Raw genomic sequence first — 17,339 nt, 5'->3', positions numbered from 1 at the left:
CTACCCCCTCCCCCGCCCCCATTCCCTCCCCCTACCCCCTACCCCCCCCCTTCCCCCAAAAAAATATTTTTTAAATATATTTTTCAGTTTTAGTTTTTTTAATCGGTTTAAAGGTTTAAAATTTTACAAGTACCAAAGTTATGAGTTCGGAGGTTTATGTGTTTGGAAGTTTACGGGTTCGAAATTCCGCGGTTTCGAAAGTTTATGAAATTTGTGGATTCGGAAGGTTGTTGGTTTGAAAGTTTATGGCTTCATGTTTATTATATCTAAATTATTTATGAATACTCTTGAGAAGTCATTATTCCTTAATTTGCGTACCAAACACCGGAAAATGAATAAGATTACTACTTGTTTCCAAAAAAAATATTTTCTTGAAAAATATTTTCTACGGAAAAAATTTTCCGTTATACCAAACACACCCTTAATGGATCTTGAAATACCATTTTTGCATTCCCTAACCAAATTCGCCTACATTTGAATTACTTTATTAATGGTTAATCAAATATCTTTCAAACTTTTTCACACAAAGTTAAGTTGAGAAAGAACTTCATAGGGTGGCTATACGTGGAAGCTATTTAACGGTCTTTAACTTTTGGACCACTTTTAATGGCTTCTCTTTAAGGCACGCAGCTTATTAAGATTCTAGCCGCCACCAAGCACCACACGTCCACACCCTCTTTCACATCGTAGTATTCTATTCGTAGTTTGGTAGCTTATCGTCTACAATATTCAAATACACACGTTTTATATTACTCACCTCCTCTTTCCATAGAAAAAGACTATTCCAATTCGATTTGTGTGCTAGGATCGAAAAAATTAGGTGTCATGCGAAAATATAGTAAAGCAAACCCTTAATAACGATAAATTAGAGAACAAAAAATAAATATACTAAAAGAAATATAAATATTTAGTATAATTCAGTTAATTGGCAAACATTCACGGGCGAGAGAGATGAGCAATCCACTATATTTAATACGCAAGAGACTTGTCCAAGTCTATACATGCTCTCAAAACAAAGTACTATTAAAGATAGTGGAGGCAATTATGCACTCTCCTCTCATTATAATTCTCGCTTTACACTTGTATCTTTTCCATTATTATAATTCCACCATAAGTTTCTTAAATTACGTACTCCACAGAAAAAGGCCCCAAAAAAAAAAAAGGACCTAAGTACAATTGTAAACTAGATACTCCCCCGTTTCAATTTAGATGTGGTAGTTTGACTTTATACAAAATTTAAGAGAAAAAAAAGCTTTTAAAACATGTGTTCTAAAAGATTTAGAGGCAAAAATTTTGTGAGGCCATGACATTTGTGTGGCTATAAAAGCTTTTCATTAATGGTAAAGTAGGTAAAATAAAAAGTTTAAAGCTGAATTGTTTCCAAAGATAGAAGTGTGTCATTTTTTTTGGAACAGACTAATAAGGAAAATGTGTCATTTAAATTGAAATGAAGGGAACATCTAATTATTGGGGGGTTGTTATTATGCTCCAAGTTTTTTAGTTTCTGCTTATAGATTCACCATTGATATGCCTGAATTCTTACTGACTTCACTCCATTTAAGCTCGTCTAAATTCAATATTAAAATATCAGTTCTCTAGCTAGCATTGGAAGTTTTTTATTTTCTTCTGACATATAAATCTTTAACAAGATTAAGTAGGCGTTTGTACATAAGAATTGCAAAATTAGAAAAAATTGTGAAATTTTTTTTCAAGTGAAAATGGTATTTGAAATTTAGAGTTGTGTTTGGACATAAAATTTCAGTTTGGGTTGTTTTTGAAGTTTTGTGAGTGATTTGAGTGAAAATTTTGAAAAACAGCTTTTTGTAGTTTTTCAAATTTTCGAAAATTTTCAAAATGCATCTTCAAGTGAAAACTAAAAATTTTATGAACGAATGCTGATTTCGAAGAAAAAGTAAAATTTTTTTAAAAAAATCTTCCATCAAATTTTATGTCCAAACGGGCACTAAAAGTCTTAAAACAAACATTTAACATAAATAAAACTTACTAACATGATGAAAACTTAATCCCTTCTAATTGGTAAGTAATATTTATCCTTTATGCAACAAGATATTTTTAGAAAAACATAAAGCTAAGCAAATAAAAGTTGATGAGAAAGTGGAAATTTTTCAACAAAGCTAAGTACATAGGAACATATATGTTTTTTTGCATAAGAATAAAAAATGTACCCTATATTTTCTATATGACGAACGTACTCTTCTGATTTTTTAAGGTACTGTTTAAGGATATTGTACTTTAAACAGTCCTCACATGTTGTTAAATTGCTGTTGTAAGAACCACATATCTTCAATATTCCATGAATTATCAGAACCATATCCACCGTCCATCAACTGGGAATTTTGCTGATCCAATGCTTGAAAGTAACCAGGGTTAAAGTAACCAGTTGGGCTAGTTAAGTATTGATCTCCATAACACACCTGATTAGTTTGATTAACTTGAGAATAATCCAGATTAACGCTTTGGTTAATAGGAAAATTGTAGCAACAATCAGTGAGATCAGAAGATGAGTTGTCTGATGAAGTTGTTGTGCTTGAATTCTCCAATGTGAAAATTGCGCTCGAATAATTAAGACCGTTTGTTTTGTCAACGTTATTTGCCAGTTGGACGGGTACATTAACCTCAGACATAGTACTTATGTTTGGTAGTGGCTGTTGATTTTCTTGGTTTTGGATGTAGGTGGTGGTGGAGGAAGAAGCCACCGTCGTGCCGGAAGTGGTGGCGGCGGCGGCGGCTTGAATTCTCTCGACTAACCTTGGCATCCAAAGATATTTCATGGTGTCTTTGAATTGCTTGCTGTTCACGTCACATTTGAGTTGTTTGGCATGCTTTTGCACTCGGGTTCTCCAATAATTCTTGATCTCGTTATCAGTTCTTCCAGGCAAATGTTGAGCAATTTTTGACCAGCTACAATCCAGAAAAAATTTGGCAACAATATGAGAGATCTAGTAGTTGATTAAATACAAACAAGAGAACTAAAGACAATAGTAATTTCAAAATGAATGTGATCTTATTAAATATATACATTTTACATTCTTTTATGTATATATAGTTCTAGCCGAGATCAATGAATTTAGCTAAAGCTACGGAACATATTCACATAAGAAGTAGACGAATGAAGAACGCGAAGATTTTTTAAAAATCAATTACAGGCAATTATCTATAAACATAGGTTGGTAACATGAAGAATATACACGAAAAAGACATGTTATAACTGGTTAAATTATTACGCTAATATAAATTCTTTACAATAATGTTAGTATATATATAAAAGTTAGATCAATGTTTTAAAATAATATACCGATTGCCCCAGCGAGAATGCAATTCAAGAATCAAGAGTTGTTCTTCAAGAGTAATATTCCCACGTCGAACATCAGGGCGAAGATAATTAAGCCATCTTAATCTGCAGCTTTTCCCTGTTCGCTTCAGACCTATTTAATTCCAAGTAATCAAATAATTAAAATTCTCATTTTAGAGCTTAATAGTAAAGTTCATAACATAAAATAAATAAAAGCAGCCCGAAGTACAAAATATTCAGTATTTATGCATGGTTCGAAAAAGAGTTGCATCTCAAGTGTTATGATGTTGACAGCTTATCCTATCACAGCCCGAACCCGTAAAAGCATTTGATGAAAAGTACCAATACCACTTCAATATTACTACTACTTCCCCACCACCCAAACTAAAACAAGAAGGAAAAAAAGAAACCTTTTCTTTCCTTTATCACTATCACAATTGACAACGTACTGTTTTGCTTTTAAGAATTGCTTGTACGGAAAGAACTAATACTAAACCATATCCATATGAATATTTTTCTGCGTGAACTATCAATTCTTAGCAATTGGTTTATAGTTTATACCAAAGAAATGGAAAAGAATATTTCCTTGAATAAAGAAACACTCCATCCGTTTCAGTTTATGTGAACCTATTTTCTTTTTGGTCCGTTCCAAAAAGAATGACTCATTTCTAAATTTGAAAACAATTTAGCTTAAACTTACAATTCTACCCAAAAGTCTTCATTTAATCTTAAACTCCATGCCCAGTCAAACGGGTTCACATAAAAAAAATTGGAACGGAGGGAGTATTTGTCTCTCAAGAGAGATATTTCTAGTTTAACCATTCAGTATCTAAAGCTCGTTGGCCCAATTAACCTACTAATTGTAAAGGTCCTATATCAAGAAGTTTTTCGTTCTAAAGACTCGAATCCGAGGCTCCGATTAACGGTGGAGAAATCTTAATCATTCCATCACTTATGATCTTTTTCAAGAAAGTTGATATGTGAAATTACGCTATGATGACAAAACACGGTGAACCGGCGCACGAATCATCCCGTGTTCATGCAGGGTCCGGGAAAGAGGCGCACTCAAAAAGATGTTATGTAGCCAACTTACTCTAATGCAAGTATCAGTTCCTGAAAAGATAGAAAGACTACTCGCTTGAAGAAAACTCTTTTAACATTTTAGTCAGCTTTCTCGTCCTGGCCGGGGACTGACTCCACGACTTGAACCTGTGACCTATAATTCACATTGAGACAAGGGGACTGACTCCACGACTCGAACCTGTGACCTATAAATTACACCGAGACAACTTTACCGTTGCTCCAAGACTCCCCTTCAACTACGATGACAGAAGAAATCAACAAACATATGCATGAAAAGAGAGTGAGTATTTACCAGCACAACGAGCAAGAGAGTTCCAACGACCTTCACCATGATGAGCAATAAAATTGATAAGTGTAAAATCTTCTTCAACAGTCCATGGACCTCTTCTTAGGTCCAAATCTTCTTCCTTTTCTTGATTGTTGCTCTTAAAACCAACTTTAATCTTGTTATGATCCATTAAAAATTGTTTATTTTCTCTAAATAGAGAAACTGATTGATTGATACAAAAAGGTATTGATAAATGAATCAGTTTTTAGAGAGAGAGAGAAAGGAAGAGAGAGATGAATGGATTAATACAAAAGGATAGAGAAGTTGATGGGACTATATAAAGATACAAAAAAAGTAGGACAGGTTTGAAAAAAATTGTGTAGAAAATAAAGTTGGCATGTGAGGGAAAGAAGAAGATGTTATTAAAGTCGTAGTTGTAGTGTTACTATCCCACAAAGCCGCAATAAGGATACACAACTTCATTTTTCAACTTTATTTTAATTCCTAAGTTCAATTCTTTTAAAGTAATTAAATACACACCAGCTTGACACTTTAATATCACTTTGTCCTTCTCATCGGTGGAAGATCCAGCGTAACGATATCGAGTTCATATGAATTCAATATGTTCAACGCGAAATATAAATTTATGCGCAAAAGTCAATTAAAATTATAAACTAATAGTAGTATATAATATAAACTTATAATATTAAAAATACGGTTCAATGTTAATTAGCTTTAAAGCTGAACTTATAGAGTTTAAATTTTAGATCGACCTCTTCTGGTCATCGATCACCATATTCAATACTCCCTCAGTGTTACTAGAAATAGTTATCTCAAATTACTTGTCACTTTAGAAGTTCAACACAAAATTGATTATGCTTTTCCTTTTTTACCCTTAGTAATAATTATCCTTGAAGACTACAAACACCTAACATTGTCCAAATATCAGTGAAGAAAGATTAAATATTAAGACATGAATAATGGTAAACTAGTTAAAATTCCATCCTAATTAATGTTTCTTAAGGGACGTGTACAAGAGAATCATAGCAAATAATATGAGTGGAGGGAATATAAAGAATTTGTTCCACAGTTTTCCCTTAATTCTACCTTGTTTTTCCTCTATGCTAGTTGTCATGTAACTTTTGATTTTCTATTTTCACTAATCCATGTCTCTTATCTTCCTCCTTGAAAATGGAACAAAATGACCATGCACTCGAATTATAAACTGAAACCACATAACAAATATTAAATTTGCAATTACTAAAAAAAAAAATTATTCAGAGAAATTACTAGAACTAAAGAAAGAACTTAATTAATTTATGTGTTATGCATTAATACCCATTTTTCAACTAAAGAACAAAATTAAAATGTTTTGATTGAAACACCAAGTCAGTCTCTTAGCTAGCCCTCCTTATTCACAAAATGTTAAGTTCTTTAATGAACTATATACCTTTTTTCCCTAAGCTAAAAAGTTTAGCCATCCTAATATAAGAGATATGTGTGCAGGCCTATGCTATTGAGGTCTAAAGATTTTGGAAAATTAATTTAATACTATAATATTATATCCTTCGTACGGGAGCCAGAATTTTAAGTTTATGGGTTTCTGAATTACAATTTGTTTTTCTTACTAGGTTCTAGATAAATTGCTTATACATATTAAATGAATTTGTGAATGGGAGCCTTGGAGCAACGATAAAGTTGTCTCCGTGTGACCTATAGGTCACAAGTCTGAGTCGTGAAAGCAACCATCAATGTTTAAATTAGGGTAGACTGTCTACATCACATACCTTGGGATGCGGTCTTTCCTTGGAACCTATGGCGAAGCTAGGAATTTTCTTAAGGGTGTTCAAACTTGAAATAAGTAAAAACAAATTCGACAAGGAATGTTCAATATATGTTATGTAACTCTAAAACCTACTATTTTACCTATATACGCAGTATAATTTCCCGACAAAACGGTGGTCAATTGACCACCCTAATCAAAGTGTGGCTTCGGCCCTACTTGGATCCTGCGTAAACGTGGAATGTCTTATGCACCGGATTAGCCATTTTAACATATTAAACGAATCTTTAACATAAATATTGTTTGAGCCAAAATTACCGAGTTCTGTCGAACCAACACTAACTCCGCCCCGGTTCATGTCCCTTCTAGTGTGGAATATTTATGGTTCAATTAATAGACTAATCCCAATCTATGCATAGTCTGACCCCAAATTCTTAATTAGGGGCATTATAACCGGCTAAAAAGAGATTGCGGTTGCTTTAAAGGTCATGGGCAAGCAGTGAAATATAAATAAAGTAGGAGTTTACATTTTATAATGTAACTAATACATAGTTAATGAAAATGTGTGCACAAGTCGAACTTTAATTTTTGCTCTCTTAAAAACAACAAATTTTAAACAATATAAATATTTGTAATAAAAGTTGAATTTGTATTTTTATTTTATCCATCTGTAATACCCGACCCACCAACAAGTTTAGAAATAAATTAATGGAATAAATTTGATTTGTACCGTTAGATTAATGCAATTTCTTTTTCTATGCTCTTATTATATGCATGACTAACATAGGGGGATGGTCCTATTAATAGAAAAATAAATAGTCGACTATTAATAGCCATGCAATATTGACAATCTGACATGCTCTCTTATTCATTGCAGACTCTTTATGCCCAACAATTCTTACCTTTTTCCTTCATTAATTCATTAATAAGAGCACACAGAGACTACATAAAAAAGTCAATTTTTGTTATATATATAAATTGTTATTGTAAAGTATTTTAATATATGGTAGCAGATTAGTTATTATTTTTACTCTGTTATTAATATTAGTACTTGTTAATAAGAGATTTACCTATATTTATCTAATAAGTATATTTGATTGTGTAAATATTTTGTACAACTTCAATGCATAAAACTTAAATTGGTATAAAAAATAATTACACAATCAGTGTAAGTAACTTACCATTAATATTAGGATTGTCAAATATTTCTTATATATATATATATAGTTAACCAATGTAAGGACGAATCAATTGCACCGTTGTAATCACATTAAGTTGTGGCTTGATAATCACCTGATAGACTTCGGCGGTATTTGGTACGAAGAGAAAATATTTTCCTAGAAAATAAGTGACGTTATTACTTTTTTTCTAGTATTTGGTAAGTAAATAAAAAATATAATTGGCTCAAGAGCATTATAATCTACGCGAATTCAATGACGGGTTGGGGTGGAGGTCGAGGGATTCGAGGTGGAAGGTGTGGGACGAGGGGTTGGGGGTGCGGTGTGAGGTCGGGTTTTAGGTGTATTATATATGCGAGAGGGTACTGTAGCAGGGTGGTGCGAGAGGGAAAGCGAGGACTTTCTTTTAGCTACCAGTCGCTCCTTTGACAATTAAAGTGCAACGACCCGGCTGGTCGTTTAATGAGTTATAGCTCCATTTCCCCCATTTCTGCTTTTTTGTGTGTTCCTCAGCTATTTTTCATCGTATCGTGTTGGTTGGTTCGGGTTCGGAGTGGTTTCGGTGTGGAATGAGACACTTAGTCTCCTATTTAGAAGTTTAAGTTGGAAAAGTCAACCGGATGTTGACTTATGTGTAGATTATCTCGGATGTGAATTCTGATGGTTCGATTAGCTCCGTTAGGTAATTTTGGACTCGGGAGCGCGTCCGGAATGTAATTTGGAGGTCCCTGGTAGATTTAGGCTTGAATTGGCGAAATCGGAAATTTGGTGTTTCCCGGTCGGCAGTGAAAATTTTGATATCGGGTTCGGAACAAAGTTCTGGAAATTGGAGTAGGTTAGTAGTGTCATTTGTGACGTGTGTGCAAAATTTCAGGTCATTCGGATGAGGTTTGATAGGTTTCGGCATCGTTGCAGAATTCGGAAGTTTGGAAATTCTTAGGCTTGAATCGGAGGGTGATTTGGTATTTTGATGTTGTTTTGAGTATTCTGAAGGTTTGAATAACTTTGAATGGTGATATGTGACTTGTTGGTATTTTTGGTTGAGGTCCCGAGGGCCTCTGGGTGAATTCAGATGGTTAACGGAAGAGTTGGAATTGAGATGGTGTAGCTGAAGCTGCTACTTCAGATATTTCCGCACCTGTGGATTGGGGACCGCAGGTGCGAGGTCGCAGATGCGAAAGGGAGATTGCAGATGCGGCATTGGCCAACTAGAGCTTGAACGCAGGTGCAGAGGTGTTGTCGCACCTGCGAGCCCGCAGGTGCGAGGGGAGAGCCGCTGATGCGGAAATGGGCGGATAAGTGAAATCCGCAGGTGCGCTCTTCGGACCGTAGATGCGGTAGCGCAGGTGCGCGTATGTGGACCATAGGTGCCAGACTTCTGGGCAGAAAGTATAAAAGCCATACTCCGCGAATTTTTGCCCATTCTTCACCATTGTTGGCCGGTTTTTGAGCTTTGGGCAGTTTTCAGGAGGGAATCGAGAGATATCAGCGAGGTAAGTTACTTGGGCTCTATTACTTGTGTTTATGATGATTTTTCCACTGTTTATTCATGAAATTAGTGGAAATTTGGGGTGAAGTCGAAGGGGATAGGACTTGAGTTTTGGAGAGTTTGATTTGAGTATTTGAGGGACTATTTGAGGTCAGATTTTGATGAATTTGGTATGTATAGACTCGGGAGTGAAAGGAGTTTCTAGTTTTGTGATTTTTGTCGGATTACGAGATGTGGGCCCAGGGGCCGGGTTTGGGTGAATTTCGGGATTTTGGTCTAATTTGATAATTTTTCGTATGGAATTGGTTTATTGGCCTATACTGATTGCATTGTAATGCTTTTGGTCAGACTCAGGAATTTTGGAGGACGATTCTAGAGGCAAGGGCATTGCGGAGTAGGGATTTGACCGGTTCGAGGTAACTAATGACTGTAAATTTTGTCCTGAGGGTATGAAACCCCGAATTTCACATCGTTTTACCATTTTGAGGTGACGCACATGCTAGGTGACGAGCGTGCAGGCGTGCACCGTTGGGGATTGTGACATGGTCCGTCCCGTAGCAACTATTAAGTTTTGTATTTGACTGAAAACTATTTGATACTTATGTGGTTTAGAAAGAACTACTATAATATGGCCGAACGCCATATTTTGGGCCTTGTGCCAAAGCTGTTTGGACCTTAGAGGTCTTTTCTTACTATCCTCTCATTGTTTTGATTTAAGATCTATACTCAGTCATGCTGTGTTTACCGATTTCATAACTCAGTCTTTATTACTCCGTTTGATGCATAAAATGATATTTTTGGGCTGAGCACCCGGTTTTATTGATAGCCCGAGTGGCTTGAGAGGTTTCTGACTGAGTGAGGCTGAGGGCCTATGTTGTGAGGATATTATGGGATCGGGTTGCGTGCCGCAGCATGTTGTTACTGATTTATGATTATGAGAGGCCGAGGGCCTGATTGATTATGCTACGAGGTGGCTTGTTATAGCACTTGGGCTGTAGGAGCCCCTCCGGAGTCTGCACACCCCTAATGAGCGCATGTACCCTGAGTGAGTGATATGATATTATGGCCGAGGGGCTGTTTATGAGTGACTGTGAGGTTTGCCCGATGGATTGATTCTGAGTGATGTTATGCCTGAGGGGCGGTCTATGATTCATGTTGCCCGAGGGGCTGTATACAGACTATGTTTTCCCAAGGGTCTTTTTATGATTTTCATCGCTTCTACTCTAAATTTCTTTGAACCTTTGTTGAAATTGTTGAAAAGCATCTTCAAATGATTTTTACTGAAAACTGGATTTTAAACGAGATGATTTAACTCATATACTAATTTAAAAGCATGTTGTGCTTTCTGAGTTTTCATGATGTGGATTTTATGTGTTTCCTACTGCTCAGTCTTTATTTACCTTTATTACTTACTGAGTTGGCGTACTCACATTACTCCCTGCACCTTGTGTGCAGATCCAGGGGTTGCAGGACGTGCTAGCAAGCTTTGATCTTCATCCGCCGCGGATATATTAGAGTTGGCAAGGTAGTTGCATGGTGATCGCAGCCTTGCTCTTCTCCCTCCAATCTCCCTATAGATATTAGTAGTTGATTTCCAGACTATTTCAGTCTTGTTATATTTCGGAACAGTTATAGTATTTGCTCATGACTTAGTGACACCCGAGGTCGGGCTTTTATTTCGGCATTTTTGGTTTTTGAATTTATCTCTTTATGGAAATTTCAGTATGAAAAAGGTTATTACCTAGATTTTAATAAAATGTCGCATTATTTTGGGAATGTGTCGGCTGGCCTAGTTCCATGATAGGCGCCATCACGACCGGGTTGGTTTTGGGGTCGTGACAAGTTGGTATCAGAGCTTAGGTTACATAGGTCACACGGGTCATGAGCGGATTTAGTAGAGTCTTGCAGATCGGTACGGAGATGTCTGTACTTATCTTCGAGAGGATGTAGAACCTTTAGGAAAAACTTCACATTCTTGAATTCTTGTCGTGCAAATCTGTTGATTCTGGTAACTAAACTTCTGTTATTCTATTCTCTCACAGATGGTGAGGACACGTGCTACTGGTCAGGACGGACGACCTCTAGTACCACCAGTTGGGGCCATTGGAGGCCGAGGTCACGGTCGAGGCCGTGGTAGGGGCAAGGGTATAGCCCGCACAACAGCTAGGGCAGCACCTGCAGATCCACCAGCCGCCCCAGTTCATGATCAGGTCCCAGTTGTGGACGATCCAGTAGGACCAGCTCACGCACCGATTGTGCCTATTGTTATTCCAGGTCTTCAGGAGACCTTGACTCAGATCTTGACCGTGTGCACTAGTTTTGCTCAAGCGGTCGCACTTTCCACCACATCAGCTACTTCCCAGGCCGAGGGAGGCACTCAGACTCCCGCAGCCCGTACAACCGAGCAGGTTGTTCAGGGATTGCAGACACTAGAGGCATCACCAGCCCAGCCGGTTGCACCTGCTCAGGGTTATGTGGTACTAGTCATGCCTGATAACGAGCATCAACGATTGGAGAGGTTTGGTAGACTTCAGACTCCGACTTTCAGTGATACAGATCGCGAGGATACCTAGGGCTTCTTGGATAAGTGTCAGAGGCTGCTTCGTACGGCGGGTATTCTGGAGACCAGTGGGGTCTCATTTACTACTTTTCAGTTTTCTGGAGCTGCCTTTACTTGGTGGGAGGCTTATGAGAGGCGTAGGCCTGTTGGTGTAGCTCCCCTTACCTGGCAGTAGTTCTCCGTTCTCTTCCTGGAGAAGTATGTGCCGCAGTCTCGCAGAGAGGAGCTGCGCACGCAGTTCGAGCAGTTACGTCAGGATGATATGACTGTGACGCAGTATGAGATGAGGTTTTCTGAGTTAGCCCATCATGCTATCTTGCCGATTCCCACAGACAGGGAGAGGATCAGGAGGTTCGTTGTTGGCCTCTCATACCAGTTGCGAATTCTTATGACCAAAGATAGGGTGTCCGGTGCTTATTTTGAGGAGATGGTTGACATTGCTTGGGAGATAGAGTCAGTTCGCTGCCAGGAGCGAGTTGAGAGGGAGGCCAAGAGGCCTCGGTGATCTGGTAGTTTCGGTGGTGTTCCTCTTGGAGGCCAGTTTCAGCACGGCAGAGGCCGTCCATTCAGACATGCTCAGTCAGCTCGCCCAGTTCATCGTGGGGCATCATCGGGCCATGGTTCTCACAGTTCTCATCAGGGCCATTCATCACTTAGTGCTCTCTCCGCTCAAAGTTCATCCCGTGTTCCATTAGTTCAAGGCTTTTCCATGCCAGGTTCTTCTACTAGTCATCCCGGTGCTAGGGGTTCCCTTCAGTCCCCATCACCAGCACCAGGGGGTTGTTATGAGTGTGGAGAGTTGGGGCACATGTGGAGGTAGTGTCCTCGTTGTCATGGGGGTCCGCCCTAGTAGAGGAGTCAGCCATCGACTTCAGCACCAGTTGCCTCACTACCCACCCAGTCAACTAGGGGTGGAGGACAGTCAGCTAGGGTTCGCCCCAGAGGGGGAGGTCGATCAGATGGTGGTCAGGACCATTTCTATGCACTCCCATCCAGACCAGATGCTATTGCTTCAGATGCTGTGATCACAAGTATCGTCTCAGTTTGCCGCAGGGATGCCTCTGTATTATTTTATACCGATTCCACTCTTATTTCATTTGTTCGTGTTACTACTTCGGTAGGCGATACTATTGTTGTGGACCGCATATATTGATCGTGTGTGGTGCTTATTGAGGGTTCGGAGACCCGAGTAGACCTTTTGTTGCTTAGTATGGTTGATTTTGATGTGATATTGGGTATGGATTGGTTGTCTCCTTGTCGTGCTATTCTGGACTGTCACGCTAAGACGGTGACATTGGCTATGCCAGGGGTGCCACAAATTGAGTGGCGAGGTTCGACGGATTATGTTCCCAATAGGGTGATTTCATTCTTGAAGGCCCAGAGGATGGTTGGGAAGGGTTGCCTTCTTATTTGGCCTTCGTTAGGGATGTCAGTGCAGAGACTCCTACCATTGATTCAGTCCCGGTGGTGAGGGATTTTACGGATGTGTTTCCTGCAGATCTGTCGGGTATGCCGCCGGAAAGGGATATTGACTTCGGTATTGATTTCATGCCAGACAATCATCCCATTTCTATTCTACCATATCGTATTGCACCGCCGGAGCTAAAAGAGTTGAAGGAGAAGCTTCAGGAACTCCTTGATAAGGGATTTATTCGGCCTAGTGTGTCGCCTTGGGGTGCGCCTGTTCTATTCATGAAGAAGAAGGATGGCACTATGAGGATGTGCATTGATTACAGGCAGTTGAACAAAGTCACAATCATGAAAAAGTATCCTTTTCCTCGTATTGATGATTTATTTGACCAGCTTCAGGGAGCGAGAGTGTTCTCCAAGATTGATCTCCAGTCAGGGTATCACCAATTAAGATCAGGGACTCAGACATTCTTAAGACAACTTTCAGGACCCTATATGGTCATTATGAGTTCCTTGTGATGTCTTTTGGGCTGACCAATGCCCCAGCAACGTTCATGCATTTGATGAACAGCGTGTTTCGGCCTTATCTCGACTCGTTTGTTACTGTTTTCATTGATGATATTTTGGTGTTCTCGCGTAGCCAGGAGGAGCACACTGAGCATTTGAGAGTTGTGTTGCAGCGGCTGAGGGAGGAGAAGCATTATTCAAAGTTCTCCAAATGTGAGTTTTGTCTCGGTTCAGTTGCGTTCTTGGGGCACGTGGTGTCCAGTGAGGGTATTCAGGTTGATCTGAAGAAGATAGAGGCGGATCAGAGTTGGCCTAGACCGTCCTCAGCCATAGAGATTCGTAGCTTTCTTGGTTTGACGGGTTATTACCATCGGTTCGTTCAGGGATTTTCATCTATTGCATCACCCTTGACCAAATTGAGTCAAAAGGGTGCCCCTTTCAGGTGGTCAGATGAGTGTGAGGTGAGCTTTTAGAAGCTCAAGACTGCCTTGACCATAACTCCAGTGTTAGTTTTGCCATCAGCTTCAGGTTCTTATACAATATATTGTGATGCTTCTCGGATCGGCTTCGGGTGTGTGTTGATACAAAAGGGTAGAGTGATTGCTTATGCTTCTCGTCAATTGAATCCCCATGAGAAGAACTACCCTGTTCACGATTTGGAGTTGGCAACCATTGTCCATGCATTGAAGATTTGGCGACATTATCTCTATGGTGTGTCTTGTGAGGTGTTTACCGATCAATGTAGCCTCCAACACTTGTTCAAGCAGAAGGATCTCAATTTGAGGCACTGGAGATGGTTGGAGCTGCTAAAGGACTATGATATTACTATCTTGTACCATCCGGCAAAGGCCAATGTAGTGGCCAATGCCTTGAGTAGGAAGCGGTAAGTATGGGCAGTTTGGCATATGTTCCTGTTGGGGAGAGACCTCTTGCAGTTGATGTTCACGCCTTGGCCAGTCGATTTGTGAGGTTGGACATTTCGGAGCCAGTCGAATCTTAGCTTGTGTAGTTTCTCGGTCTTCCTTGTTGGATCGCATCAGAGAGCGCCAGTATGATTAACCTCACTTGCTTGTCCTCAAGGACAGAGTTCAGCACGGCGATGCCAGAGATGTAACTATTGGTGATGATGGGGTATTGAGGATGCATGGCCGGATATGTGTGCCCAATGTAGATGGGCTTCAGGAGTTGATTCTGGAGGAGGCCCACAGCTCGCGGTATTCTATCCACCCGGGTGCCGCGAAGATGTACCAGGATTTGAGACAGCACTACTGGTGGAGGAGGATGAAGAAGGATATAGTGTGGTTTGTAGTTCGGTGTCTCAATTATCATTAGGTGAAATATGAGCATCAGAGACCGGGTGGCTTGCTTCAGCAGATGGTTATTCCAGAGTGGAAGTGGAAGTGGAAGTGGATCACCATGAATTTTGTAGTTGGACTCCCACAGACTTTGAGGAAGTTCGATGCTATTTGGGTGATTGTGGATCGGTTGACCAAGTCCGCGCACTTCATTTCTGTGTGTACTACCTATTCTTCAGAGCGGTTAACTGAGATTTATATCTGAGAGATTATTCGCCTGCATGGTGTCCCGGTTTCCATAATTTCAGATAGAGGTGCTCAGGTTGAGTTGAGTACAACTTTTCACACTCAGACGGACAGGCAGTCCGAGCGCACTATTCAGATATTGGAGGACATGTTACACGCTTGTGTCATTGATTTTGGGGGTTCATGGGACCAGTTTCTACTGCTCGCGGAGTTTGCATATAACAACAGTTATCAGTCGAGTATTCAGATGGATCCATATGAGGCTTTATATGGGAGGCGGTGTAGATCTCTAGTGGGTTGGTTTGAGCCGGGCGAGGCTAGGATTTTGGGTATCGACTTGCTTCAGGATGCTTTGGACAAGGTGAAAGTGATTCAGGAGCGGCTTCGTACAGCCCAGTCGAGACAAAAGAGTTATGCTGACAGAAAGGTTCATGATGTGTCTTACATGGTTGGGGAGAAGGTTCTACTGAAGGTTTCACCCATGAAGGGTGTTATGAGATTTGGGAAGAAGGGCAAGTTGAGCCCTCGGTTCATTAGGCCTTTTGAGGTGCTTCTAAGGATCGGGGTGGTAGCTTATGAGCTTGCTTTACCACCTAGCTATTCGAGTGTGCATCCGGTATTTCATGTTTATATGCTCCGGAAGTATATTGGCGATCCGTCTCATATTTTAGATTTTAGCACGGTTCAGTTAGATAGTGATTTGACTTATGATGTGGAGGTAGTGGCTATTTTGGAGCGGCAGGTCCGAAAGTTGAGATCAAGGGATATGGCTTCAGTGAAAGTGCAGTGGAGAGGCCGGCTCGGGGAGGAGGCTACTTGGGAGACCGAGCAGGAGATGCGGAGCAGATATCCACACTTGTTTGAAGCTTCAGGTATGTTTCTTGACTCGTTCGAGGACGAACGTTTATTTATGAGGGGGAGGATGTAACGACCCAGCTGGCCGTTTCATGAGTTATAGCCCTGTTTCCCCCATTTCTGCTTCTTTGTGTGTTCCTCAGCTGTATTTCATCATATCGTGTTGGTTGGTTCAAGTTTGGAGTAGTTTCGGTGTGGAATGAGATACTTAGTCTCCTATTTAGAAGTATAAGTTGGAAAAGTCAACCAGATGTTGACTTATAAGTAGATGATCTCGGATGTGAATTCTGATGGTTCACTTAGCTCCGTTAGGTGATTTTGGACTTAGGAGCGCGTCCAGAATGTGATTTGGAGGTTCGTGGTAGATTTAGGCTAGAATTGGAGAAATTGGAAATTTGGCATTTCGCTATCGGTAGTGGAAATTTTGATATCGGGGTCGAAATGAAATTCTGGAAGTTGGAGTAGGCCCGTAGTGTCATTTGTGATGTGTGTGCAAAATTTCAGGTCATTCGCACAAGGTTTGATAGGTTTCGGCATCGTTTGCAGAATTCGGAAGTTTGGATGTTCTTAGGCTTGAATCCGAGGGTGATTTGGTGTATTGATATTGTTTTGAGTGTTCCGAATGTTTGAATAAGTCTGAATGGTGATATGTGACTTGTTGGGGTGTTTGGTTGAGGTCCCGAGGGCCTCGGGATGAATTCAGATGGTTAACGGAAGAGTTGGAATTGAGATGGTGCAGTTGAAGCTGCTGCTTCTGATGTTTCCGCACCTGCAGATTGGGGGCCATAGGTGCGAGGTCGCAGATGCAAAAGGGAGATCGTAGATGCGGAATTGGCCAACTGGAGCTTGAACGCAGATGCGGAGGTGTTGTCGCACCTGCGACCCCGCAGGTGCGAGGGGAGAGCCGCTAATGCGGAAATGGGCGGATAAGTAGAATCCGCAGGTGCGCTCTTTGGACCGCAGATGCGGTAGCGCAGGTGCGCGTATGTGGACCGCAGGTGCGAGACTTCTGGGAAGAAAGTATAAAAGCTATACTTCGCGAATTTTTGCCCATTCTTCACCATTGTTGCCGGTTATTGAGCTTTGGGCAGGGATTTTCAATAGGGAATCGAGAGATATCAGCGAGGAAAGTTACTTGGGCTCTATTACTTGTGTTTATGATGATTTTCCCACTGTTTAATCATGAAATTAGTGGGAATTTGGGCTGAAGTCGAAGGGGTTAGGGCTTGAGTTTTGGAAAGTTTGATTTGGGGATTTGAGGGACCATACGTATAGACTTGGGAGTGAAACGAGTCTCTAGTTTTGTGATTTTTATCAGATTCCGAGACGTAGGCCCGGGGGCCGGGTTTTGG

The 17,339-nt window shown here is 40.3% G+C and overlaps 1 protein-coding gene across 1 annotated transcript; it reads right to left on the bottom strand.

Annotated features, from left to right (window-relative positions):
* Positions 2,011 to 4,993, bottom strand: LOC109225147 (transcription factor MYB108-like). The gene is made up of 3 exons (XM_019389729.1): positions 4,689 to 4,993; positions 3,317 to 3,446; positions 2,011 to 2,922 (listed from the first exon to the last, which is right to left on the bottom strand). The coding sequence occupies exons 1-3, from the start codon at positions 4,852 to 4,854 to the stop codon at positions 2,265 to 2,267; spliced, it is 954 nt and encodes a 317-aa protein (XP_019245274.1). The 5' UTR covers positions 4,855 to 4,993; the 3' UTR covers positions 2,011 to 2,264.

The sequence above is a fragment of the Nicotiana attenuata genome, chromosome 5 (genome assembly GCF_001879085.1).
Source record: "Nicotiana attenuata strain UT chromosome 5, NIATTr2, whole genome shotgun sequence".
In the NCBI taxonomy this organism is placed as follows: domain Eukaryota; kingdom Viridiplantae; phylum Streptophyta; class Magnoliopsida; order Solanales; family Solanaceae; genus Nicotiana; species Nicotiana attenuata.
The sequence above is the reverse complement of the archived record's forward strand: the minus strand, read 5'-3'. Positions and strand labels throughout refer to the sequence as shown.